This window comes from Primulina huaijiensis, chromosome 14, assembly GCF_012295235.1.
Source record: "Primulina huaijiensis isolate GDHJ02 chromosome 14, ASM1229523v2, whole genome shotgun sequence".
NCBI lineage: Eukaryota > Viridiplantae > Streptophyta > Magnoliopsida > Lamiales > Gesneriaceae > Primulina > Primulina huaijiensis.
In genome coordinates, this window is record NC_133319.1 from 5237905 (window position 1) to 5250487 (window position 12583).

The following is a 12583-nucleotide window of genomic DNA, read 5'->3' on the forward strand; positions in this document are numbered from 1 at the left end:
GTGCATGATTTTGATAAGTGATGAAAATGATGATGTTTTGAAGGATGAGAATTAGTTGTGGCTATCGAAGTATATGTAAATGCTTAAGACGTATATGTAAATGATGATGATGAGGCCTAGGCACAGTGGATGGGTAATATTGTCACTGATGTCCGACAGCCACCGGGTACCGTAGTTCTATGTATGATGGATCCATCGTAAATGATGAATGATGTACGATAATCACAATTAATGAACTGAATTCAATAAAAGAACGATGAATGATGAACGATGATTAATGATGAGCTGTTTGTCACATAAGGATTTCATATGAAATGTCAACATTACGTTTTTAAAGTTCATGAAAAGTATGTTGAATATGCTATTTTTCACTGATGTGTGCTATGTATATGTACTTGTTATTCCTGATACAGGTGTATCGAGTCTTTAGACTCACTATGCTTTTGTGATGCAGGTGAGCTCGATATTGAGTGGACTGGAGGTGCCGAACCTAGAATAGACAGACCTGGTGGGGCGACACGACTCGAGGACCTCATGTTATTCCGCACACTTATGGTTTTATGTTATTGAGAGGATATAAATATTTTTATACACTGATTTATTCCACTGTTGGATATTATGATTTTTACTTGTTTATATTCCGTTATATCTTTAGTGACAAATACTTATGATTATTTTTAAATGATATTTTAAGTAAGACTGTATGCATGCAAAATATTCAGATGCTTATTTTTAAAATGTGAGCTTTGTAAGAAAAAAAAATTCCCGCATTTTTAAATCAGTAGACGTTTCAATATATATATGAAGCTATAAACCATAACCATACATATATACATTTGAAAATGAATTAATAACTGAAGTTGTGCTGGTTTTATTAATGAAATTAACTTTGTTTCATTTTCAATCTCGAACAATTAAGGCGTACATTTTCAAGATTTTTTGGAGATCTTCTCACAAGTCAGAAAGTATGCATACTAATTGTATGGCTAAAGATCATCATTTCCACAAATATTTTTGATAAACAAACATACTCAATTTTCTATCTAGGTATCAATTTCATATTTTTCATATGGAAAAGGTCTTCTCACAAGTCAGAAAGTATGCATACTAATTGTATGGCTAAAGATCATCATTTCCAAAAATATTTTTGATAAACAAACATGCTCAATTTTCGATCTAGGTATCAGTTTCATTATTTTCATATCAAACACTAAAACGTCTAATCTGATTTCAAAAAAACGTTCTTGTGTATCGGTTGAGACTCAATTCTAACATACTTTCTGTCCGTAAACAAAAATTTTCTTTCACCTGACTAAAAAATATTTCGAATTAGGTTAAGATTTAGATATTTGTTAGCATTTAAAGTAGTAATATTAGTAATTTTTATTTTTTTAGGATAGTAGGATTAGACATTAGTATTAGTAAATATATTTTGCTTTGAAGGGCTAAAAGGAAAAGGATGTGGACATTGTGTTGACCATAAATCCCAAAAGTATAAGTCAAAATAGAGTACCGACCTTTTCTAATCTCAGTTTCCATGTGCATCGATGTCTTGTTCATTCCACCCTTTTTGACTTTTCAATTAAGTCAAAAATTTGTGTGAGACGATCTCACGGGTCGTATTTGTGAGACGGATCTCTTATTTGGGTACTTTTTATACTAAGAGTATTACTTTTATTGTGAATATGTGTAGGGCTGACCCGTCACCTACTCTTCAACTAAATTGTACATCGTAAACCAACAGCATGTTGCCAACACACACGATATTTACCCAGCTGGACTATATTTTTATATTTTAATTTAATAATTATTTATTGATTTATTTCGCACCTCTTACCCACGCCTCCGTTTTGCTCTCCCATACGCACCAATCGACACGCTTCTGTGATGGAACAACTTGGCGGCGGCGGCGCGGGAGGTCGCGATATCATTGGCAACCGTATCATCAACCACCACCGTAGCCCTCCATCCCCGTCCGACAGGCTTTTGGGAGTGTTTCAGTCCCAGTCCTCATCAGCCGCGCCTCCTCTCGAACTGTCGGAACACGATATTTTCAGCTCTCCTTCTGGGAGCTCCTCCCCGTCGAACGTCGACCCTAGCCATATCCCCAGTCCCACCCAGAACGCCTCAAACCGCAACAAAAGTCACGGTATCTTAGCAGCTCTGAATGACAACATGGGTACGAAAAGCGGATCCGGAACTGGATCCGGCGCCCGACCCGTGTTCAACCACAAGGCGTCCACTTCTGCGTCGCTGTCCTCCTCGTCTTCCACTTCGCCCGCGGCGTCATTTTCGTCCAGGATAATGATTCCGAGAAGGCCTCCTCCTCTCCCTCAGGTGGATAGGGTGCGTCTTCTTCACCAATCGGCACCTGTTAAAGTACCTGTGATCCCTGAAGCAATGCGGAGGAGGGCGATGGAGTTAGATGAAGTCTTGTCGGAAAAGGATGAGGAGGAGGAAAATGGGGTGATATTGCCTCCGCATGAGGTGGTCGCGGCACGGAATTCTCCGATTTTGTCCTTTTCTGTGCTTGAGGGGGCTGGTAGGACATTGAAAGGGAGGGATCTCAGGCAGGTGCGCAATGCCATTTGGAGAAAGACTGGTTTCATCGATTAATTGATTCATCTGTTTTATTCTTTATTTAGCTACATTGTATTGTGTCTGATGTTCTTTAGCTGATAATGAATAGTGTGATGTTCTTTCACTGAGAATGAATAGTGTGATGTTCTTTGTATAGAAAAGTTGTATATAAACTTCATTAGACTGAAACTTACTCTGTCGTTTATTTGATGGCCATTTGAGTTTTTTTTCCTTTCTAATCTTGGCTTATTCTCAAGTTTCCTCTGCTTTGATATTTATTTGCATTTGCATGCTATGGGGCTCAAAATTATTGGTTGGACTCTTGATTTCTTCACTATTTTTCAATTGTTTAATTATTATTATTTGGTTATCAACTAAAATATTTAAGTCTTGAGTATATAAAGTGAACTGATGTAAGATGGAACTTTTTCTCTGAATGGAAGTCATGAATTTTAGTGAGTCCAGAGTTGTTTCTATTAGTCAAGGTTTGGTTGCATAAAAAAAAAAATCGATAGCTGGCAGAAGAAGAATGTTGTACTTTTTCCTGTAGAATGTGAATTTGTGTAACAAGAACTTAATGCATAGGAATTTCATGCCATTTACTTGATACCCATTGCATTTTTTAGGAATATCCTAAATCATGTGATATGAGACGATTTTCTGAGTGGTTACTGGCACAATATCTACCGAACCTGTGAGAAAGAAAGCGAAGATACAAAGAACTGCATAATGTGCCTGATTCAAGCATGGGAGGAAAGCTAAAGAAATGTTCATTTCCAAGTAATAATTGAGCCATCTAATTCTGGAATCTAAGTTTTGACGAATATTCTCGTGAGATGCCCAGTTTTGTTTTTCTAGTCATCGAATTTGCATTAAATTTCAAAGGTAGAAACTTAGAACCGTAAAAGTACGTGTAGCTTTTATCTTTTGTAAATCCATATATTATTGTTTCTTACAAATCTTCAAATTGAGCAGTATGCAAGTGTTGAAAATGTGACATCATATCTTTAACTTATACGTTGTTGTCACTCAAGAGAAACAAGTTCAAATTATTTATATCGATCGAGTGAGACCTCCTTGTCGTTGGACAAGTATAAACTAATTTTTGGGATGATTGGGGGGGTACTCTAACAGCTAAGCGATAGTTTCATTCTGGTGGTTGGAATGTTCAGAATCTCTTGAATGTTGAGGGGTCAGAAATCTTGTGTTTTTTGAAGAAACTAATCTATATAATGGCCAGTGAAATAAAGGCTTTATATGTTGAGAATACCTGAATCTTTTGTATTACAAAAAATGAATAATTTTATCTTTAACACGCCACTGGCTGAGAGCCTGAGACCCTTGTAATAGGCGATAGTACATTTCTTTTTATTTTGGATACCGTGGCTCTTAGATCTTTTCTCAGGTTGCCATATTTGATCCATACCTCCATTTAGAGGGTCATGTCAATAAACTTTCAACACATATACTTTGAGGTTTCTGCTACCTCCTCCCACAACCATACCTCAGATTTGTCCATTCAAAAAAATACTCGGCTAGAATTTATTAGGCAGTTAATCCCTAGGAAGTCACATTTAATGCTGTGTTGATTCAAGCTGTTGGAAATTTTAATGATAATAGCACCATAGCAGATTCAAATTTTGTTGAATAAAAGGTTGTACCCGGCCCTCCGTGATAATTTATTCGGCCACGCATGAATTGTTCAATTGTCAATGATTCATAAATGGTAGTTTGTAGTAATGGATAAGTACAAGTGACTCTAATAGTTTTTTTTTCCGCTGTTTTTTTCATTTTTAGCCACATCTAAAAAATTGTCCATGAGACTAGTTCCCAACGTATGGATTATGCATTGAATCTGTTTCATGCTAGTTTTAGGGAATTCCACATGCAGTGTTATCTGTTAGAAGTGAAATAGAAAGATTATATATTGTGTAATTCTGTTGGTTGCAATTGGAAGAAATGGCAGTTAATCTCCAATTCTTATCTTTTCCATCGACTGATACAATCATCAGGTGTGTCCCTAACAATTAAAGCTAGTTTCTAGAGAAGTTTTTTGTGCAGATTATCCAGGAACTAACTGTTATGAAGTCGGATCTTAGCTTTGGTAATTATATGTTAAATCATCTTCATGTGGTACTCCATTCTGGTTCTGGATTGCAAAGGAGGATCTGTGAATTAACTTTTGCTGCTGATATGGCTGTTTTACAACACCTCTGATTCCAAACATTTAAGATATCCCTTATATTTATTTTTAATTTGCACTTTTGGCAGAATGTATTATGTTAAGTTCACATTGCATCGACAATTTTTTTTAATTTAGCTGTGTGGGACCTTAGAAGTGCTTAGGTCCTTAGGAACTGTATCATGATTATGCGTGATCTAGGAATCTCCACTGAATGTTTCTCCGGTATAGAATCATTGGACACATGAAAATCTTACTTGCATTAAATTGTCTTCTTAAATTTAGGACAATATTAAATGGGTATTTTTGAAAACATTGGCAGTTATATATGATTGTCTGTAGTTTAGCTTTGAATAGTTTCGTATGAGAAGTGTATGAACCCACCTTGAAAGGCTGACAGACATGTAAAACAGCTAGTTCCCCCGCCAATGTGCCTTAAGCGGGTTGAATTCTCTTTGTTGGCGAGAGAGAGATTTTCATGGTAAGTTAGCGTTCTGAAATTTAAAGAGGTCGCATATAAACCATTAGTTATGATTGAATGCTGTGACATCAAGATTGACCAGATATCATCCCATACAAATTTTGAAGGAGTGAAAATTATTTTCTAAATTTATCTGGTCTTATCAGTCCTAGAAATGTAAAGCATTAATATTGCAGGCATGCTCTGCCATTCAATTGGTAAACAGTAAAATACAAGCATGTTCAACGAATAATGGACTTGGAACAATACTTGTGATTGAAAGATGATTAAACATTTCTTTTCAGTTTTGTTTTTAAATGACCTTTTGTTGTGGGAATGATTATCGATCGACTAAACTGTTAAGAGTTGAGAAATTAAAATTGTTGCATATTCATTTTTTGGTTCTTGGCAAGACTTGCGTGTTTCTACAAGAGCCTGAGATGGAACTAACATAGCTCACTGGAATTGCATTTGGCATAGCTTCATTCTATTGGACTATTTACCTGTAAGGTTTTCTGAGATTGGATGCCGTGCCTAACAACGTGAATCCACGCAATTAAAATTGGACTACTGGTGTAAAACTCATTACATAATTGGAGTCAAATTATTTCAATCTCTGTCTTTCTACATGAATATATGTGGTTGTTAACTTAAGTACAACATCTGTTTTTTCCACGCCTTCTGTTGAATTACTTTTTATGCAAAAATGTTAATATCTTGAAAAGTTGCCTTTTTGCGTTGGAACTCATAGGCTTAAAAAAGTAGTGATATATTTGCTGAACTCGAGAGTTGGGAAACATTTATTAAGCAACTGCTCAGGGATTAGGCACCACCACAAAGATTGACCTTAAATTTGTTTCCTAATTTTAAGGCAGCATTTATTAAGTTTTGTACACTGTACGACGAAACAACATTCTGGGAAAACCTTGAACGTTTTAAGAGCCTCGTAGTATTTAACTTCGATAAAGTTACAAACTATGATAAGATTTCTCTTGTAGATAAAACATATGTAAATGACAAAATTAAACCTGAGGTCTAGGATCATAAACGGTATTAGACTAAGTAATGTGACACTAATACCGGTGTGTGACATTTGTCATGCAGGAAATTACAATTTCATTGTTATAACAAATCCCTATGGACTCCCTTGTAATATCATGTTATGATCGTTATCCAGCTTCTATCAACGGCAATTGCGGTCATAGCATGCACATATGTAATTAAAACATGCTTGCAAAAATAGTTATGTTATCTTTGTATTTCAATTTGTATCGTATTGCATCGTCTCATCCCATGAACCAAGCGGTGCTTACTAAATATAGTAAAAAAATTGTTGCTGATGGAGTTGTGGCAGTAGATATTGATTACCATCAACAACCTACTCATGCATTTGGGCCCTTCATTTACTCTTGTCCTGTTTTCTTCTTCTTGTATTTATTTATATGAAGCTTTTGCAGTATCTTTTTCACGCAGTACACGGTATACAGCTTCAGTATTAGCTTCAATTGAGATGAATCGAGCTATAATAGCACTCTTATTCACTTTAGTTCTTGCAAAGGCTGAGCATTTCAATCCCCAAATTCTCGCGGGAGCAGTCGCTTGCCTTGATTGTAGTCATGACTTTGATCTCTCTCTGGTTTGTCCCAACCTTTATTCATTTTCTTGAAATTCTCGAAGGTTATATCTTGCTTACTTCATGATTCGTGGCTGCTAATATGAAGCAACATTATTCTATGGAAAAAAAACCAAACATGTTTATTCATTTGTAGCCACAATGGATCAGAAACATGAACGATGAAACCGAGGCCAGATAATTTGGTCAGTGGTGATATAGTTACAAAGTGGATGCATTAGTGGAAAAAAAAGGTGAAACCATTAGCATGCATGACGAACAATGGTTGGATCTAGAAATTCTGAAGTGTGGGGATGAGTTGGGGCAATTGAATAGATTTTAGGGGTCCGACTTAATAGTTCTCCAAAAAACTTACTGATAAAGTTTCAATGTTTTCACCTTGAAGCGACGTTGGGTCATCGGTTTTCTCGTGCCCAAAACGCAGCAAGTTTTAAAAATTTTAGATCTTGAAATTCAAGATATTTTTGAGCACTTGTATGGTTTTAATAAATAAACATACATAGGATGTTTAGTAATATACTATTAGTGAATTAATTCACTCGTCTCCAACTAATCCGGTATTGACGGATATAGTTTTTGTTGAATTCCCTAAGAACTTTCTTCAACACTCCTTTCTTCAATCTTTCTATCAAGTCCACGACTGGAAGATTTGTTCCTTTTCCAAATAGCACTAGAATATTTGGAAGAACTTTTAACGTTGGATGTTAAAATCGAGAGGCAGCTCAAACCAAAACACTTTGATGTGGCCGAAAATTTGAGAGGAATTTGGGATGTGATTTTCGAAAATCACACTCATGTGGAGGCTAGGGTTTTCAAAAAATTATGAGTGGAAATTTTTTTTAACCTCAAACCTTATACACATATATATAAGTATAGAGTCCATTAATTAAATCAAATAGTTAATGGGCTTAATCAATTAATTACTCTAGTCCAACTAGTTTAATTAATTAATTAATCTTTTAAAGTCCAATTAAGAACCTTTATAATTTGTATGCTGGTCTTGTATTCTTACAAGTCCATAATATATACACTCATTACATTTAATTTAAATCAATTATAAATTCAACATTTGAATTTAATATTTAAATTATAAATTCAATTCCTTGAATTTATCACCTCCAAAATTTAATATTTAATAAACTCAACTTTTGAGTTTAATAAATTAAATTCTCAAATTTTATAAATTCAACTCCTTGAATTTATTCTCTCCAAATTTTATAAATTCATAAATTCAACTTCTTGAATTTACTATCTCATAAATTCAACTCTTTGAATTTATTTTCTCAAAATTTAATTATCATATATTCAACTCCTTGAATTTAATATATCATAATATAAATTCAACTTCTTGAATTTATTATCTCAACGGGAACAAAGGATCCAGTGCTTGTGTGACCTTCAATGGTTCATGGATACAGCTAGTCGTGGGTTCACAACTCCTTGTGATTCAGGACATAGTCTTTTATTTGGGCTTACCCTAATTTACCACATTCTATGTATCAACAATTGATCATGAGAATGTCAGAACATATTTCTGACTAAACTCATCGAATCATGGTAAGAGCGTCTAGTAGCATCGCCCCATGATTTCCTAGTTATCACTGATATTGCCTGCAAGAACCAGTCGGTTATGATTAACGTACAGTACGGTCCCTTCATCTCTTATATCCCGATCTAATCTGCAACCATTGGTTCATCGAGGGTTGCATAATAATTAAATAACTATATGACTCATATTTGAGAATAAATAGTGGCATCGCATGTACAACTGGATAACTCCTTCTCTAGCGTATATCTCATACTCTGGCCAGAGATTCCATGCATTATTATTTCATCAGATCACATAGGATATCCACACATGTAGGTGAGCGGTGAATTCTCGACTACAATGCACTGGCTCCTATATGTGTCGCAACTGTACCCAATCTCGCCACCTGATGACCCTCCTGGGGTCGGTAAACGAGTCAAAGCACAACCCTAGCATATAGAGCCTCAGTGTTGTCCCGGGTCGTAAGGACTAATGGTGTACAATCATAACCACAGACTTATGCTCTTGATGAATGATAACCACTTGGAAAGTTCGAGGGACGGTAGTTCGGTATAATCATCATATGACTACCCATCTGCATGTTTGAACATCTCTATGTCCTTACCAAGAAACGCGGTACACAATATCACAGATGCTAGTCTCGAGCTCAAGCGACATTTATCCACGTTTTAGGCGGCTGAATCGACTAGGAACGAATTTAGCTTATACAGTGTTTATAAATGAGCTTTAACATTGAATTATGATTCATTTGTATTAAAGTATAATCAAGTTCTTTATCTATGTTGATCACATGAGTATACAGATAAAGAAATAACAAAACATGAAATAATGAATTATATTAAAATAAAGATTGTTTATTACAACAGAGTCAATAAATTACCTAACCAACAGTTGGCTCAAAGGACATCTACTAGTTATCCTCCACTCACACCCTTGTACATTATAATACTTCTGGCTCTTCTGTTCTCTTAACAGGCATTCAAATCTCGGTGAAATGTGAAGCTGAAAAAGTTAGCAATGACATACACAGAAGAAGATGGATCCTTCGAAACTGAGCTTCCATCGAACGACCAGAATCGAGGAATCCCATTAACTGCATTGCCAAGATCATGGGAGGTCCCAAACAGCTCTACACTACATCAAAGAACTACGTTGCGGTAGTATCTAGGACCAAACCGTTTTACCTCCAAGCCTCTAAAACTTTTACAAATCATGCCCTTTGAAGGGGAAACGTGGAGTTGGTGCATCCCCAGAATTTTGTCCGAACATATTATTATGAGTAGGTCTTATTTGAGACGATCTCGTAGATCTTTATTTGTGGCATGTCAACCCTGACTATATTTACAATATTTTTTCATGACCGACCCAAATAGAATGTTTGTATCACAAAATTAATCCGTAAGACCGTCTCACAAAAGTTTTTGTTATTATTATATTATTGGACGCGGAATTGGATACCTTTCGAATTTTATAACGACCAAATGGGAAGGAAAACATAGTTTGTTTCATACAAAATAGTATTTGAAATACTTTATGGAAAATATGTTGCTTTATGATTATAGATACCATATGGAGTTATCGGTGTCGCATAACAAATATATAAAATAAAAAATTAGTCGCCGAATGATGGATGATCGAACGGACACTTAGTAAAAAAAATTTATAACTTAAATCCTATGAAATTTTACATGAATTGTCAGTTCATGTCAATATGGAAATGATCACAAACCCTTATTAATTATTAATCTATACATATTATAAAAGTGTGAACCAAGGTCAAAGTTTTTCTATTGTGTATCGTCAACTTTGTCCTTAGTTTGTATATACAGGAGAAATTTAGTGAGGATATTTTTGTAAAATCAACTATTATGATCAGGACAAAATTGTCAAACTACATTTATGCTACATAATGATAAAGTTGCCAAGAAAGCTGAAACTCTAAAATTATTTGATTTTTATTTTCTTGTAGATGAATTGAACAAACTTTTTTCACAAAAAAGTTAATTTGTAGATTTTTTCACAAAAAAGTTAATTTGTAGAAGATTAAAATACCAAAATTCTTTGGTTTTATTTGCTTGTAAATAAAGTGAAAATATTTTTTTCACAAAAAACTTAATTTGTATAAGGATATGATGTTAAATATCTTTTATTTTACGTTAATTAAGATTAATTATTTTAAAACGAATAATTAAACTAATGAAGCCAAATAATTAAACTAATTTTCTTTTTGTTTTACCAAGGTTGGTGTCATTAAGAAGGTTCGACATTTAATTACATTTACAAAATGATAAAAGAATTATATAGATAATTCTAATAAATATTTCGTGGGTATTTATTCTATCTATATTTCTTTATCAAAAAAAAAGTCGACTAATATTTTTCAAAGCCTTGATTTATTACTAAAATTTAACGATATAAGATTGCATAAATATATTTGTATTAATTTTATCTATTTTTTCCTCTTTTTAAAGGCTATAAACTATAACAGTTACTTTACGAGATATTCTTGCAATTAACGAATGAGTATTTTTATAAGAGATATATATTGACAAAACATTTGCAGCTTTTTGTAAACTTAAAAGATATATCTTTGAATGTAAATTTTTAAAATTATGATAAATAAATTTTTATAAAAATTATTCATTAGCATTACTCACTACTTCTCCATAGACAATGTCAAAATTATTTTGTTTTTATTTACTTGTAGATGGAGTGAACAAATGTGTTTCACAAAAATATTTGTTTGAATGTGATTTATTTTATTTTGTAGATTTATAATCTTTTGAATGATTTTATATATGCAAGAAGTTTATCTTTAATTTGGTGAGGATGATTTTGTAAAATCAATTATTATGATGATGTCAAAATTGTCAATCTACGTATGTTAGGTAAGGACCAAGTTGCCAAGAAGACTGAAACTCCGAAATTCTTTGGTTTTTATTTTCTTGTAGATGAATTGAACATATTTTTTTCCACAAAATATTAATTTGAGAATATTGAAATACAAAAATTCATTGGTTTTATTTTTTTATAGATGAAGTGAAAATAATTTTTTCCCAAAGCAATTAGTATGTACAATATTGAAATACCAAAATTCTTTTGTTTTATTTGGTTGTAAATATAGTGAATTTTTTCCACAAAAAAAAAAATAATTTGTGTAAATATCCTTTATTTTTCATTAATTGAGATTATTTAATTTAAAACGACGCATTAAAATAATGATGCCAAATAATTAAATCATGTGGGTTGGTGTTATGAAGAAGGTTCGACAGTTAATTACATTTCACAAAAATGATACGAAGCATTATCGGATATAGAAGAAAGATGACCTTATAAATATTTCGTGATTATTTATTCTATCTATATTTCTCTATAAAAAAAAAATCCAACTAATATTTTTCAAAGCCTTAGTTTATTTTTAAAATTTAACAATATTTCTCCTTATGATTGATAATAAGAAATGTCAAAATTATTTGGTTTTTATTTGCTTATATATGAAGTGAACATATATTTTCACAAAATATTAAATTGAATATGATTTGTTTTATTTTGTAAATCTATAATCTTTTGAAAGAGTTTATATATTCAAGAAGTTTCTCAAGAAAAAAATTAATATATAAAAATTTAATACTTCGAATAATATAGTATGAAATATAAAAAAAATATGTTGTTCGTAATTTTGAATTTTTGTATTTAAATAATATATTGCATAAATCTGTTATATCACTAAGAGTTGAACACTTTTTGATAAATTAATATCGTATTAATTAAATCATATTTTTCAGTTGTCTAGAAGATGAAATAACCAAAATTCATTGGTTTTATTTGCTTGTAGATTAAGTTAAAAGAATTTTGTTATTTCAGTCTTCTACAAATTATGTTTTTTATTTACTTGTAGATTAAACGAAAAAAAATTTCCAAAAAAAACTTAATTTGTGTGGAGACCTGTAGAGGCATCAAATAGAGAAGAATATATATTTCTTCTCAAAATGGACAAAACGATTTAAATAATTTATAATTGAGCACATTCAAAATATAAGAAAAAATTTCAACAACGAAACATTGAACGCAAAAAGATATCAGTAGATTCCGAACAACAAGAAATTAAAAAGAAAAAGACGATCATCAATTATCTCAATTGTAAGAATATTGAAATATAAGTAATCGAAGACGATAACA

General features: G+C 32.7%; 1 protein-coding gene across 2 annotated transcripts; it reads left to right on the plus strand.

The window, feature by feature from the left end:
* The first annotated feature begins 1817 nt into the window (after positions 1–1817).
* LOC140956768 (uncharacterized) lies at positions 1818–7239 on the plus strand. 2 transcript variants are annotated; one of them, XM_073413630.1, is made up of 2 exons: positions 1818–2574; positions 6696–7239. In XM_073413630.1, the coding sequence occupies exons 1-2, from the start codon at positions 1888–1890 to the stop codon at positions 6729–6731; spliced, it is 723 nt and encodes a 240-aa protein (XP_073269731.1). In that variant the 5' UTR covers positions 1818–1887; the 3' UTR covers positions 6732–7239. The 2 variants fall into 2 exon arrangements, with proteins under 2 accessions (XP_073269731.1, XP_073269730.1); XM_073413629.1 differs by lacking the exon at positions 6696–7239 and adding an exon at positions 3207–3565.
* The last annotated feature ends 5344 nt before the right edge of the window (positions 7240–12583 follow it).

Excerpts from the sequence above, each read along its gene's own strand:
- LOC140956768 (XM_073413629.1), top strand. The coding sequence starts at position 1,888 with ATGGAACAACTTGGCGGCGGCGGCGCGGGAGGTCGCGATATCATTGGC. Across the intron at positions 2,575-3,206 it reads AAGGGAGGGATCTCAGGCAG|GAATATCCTAAATCATGTGA; the intron begins GTGCGCAATGCC and ends TGCATTTTTTAG.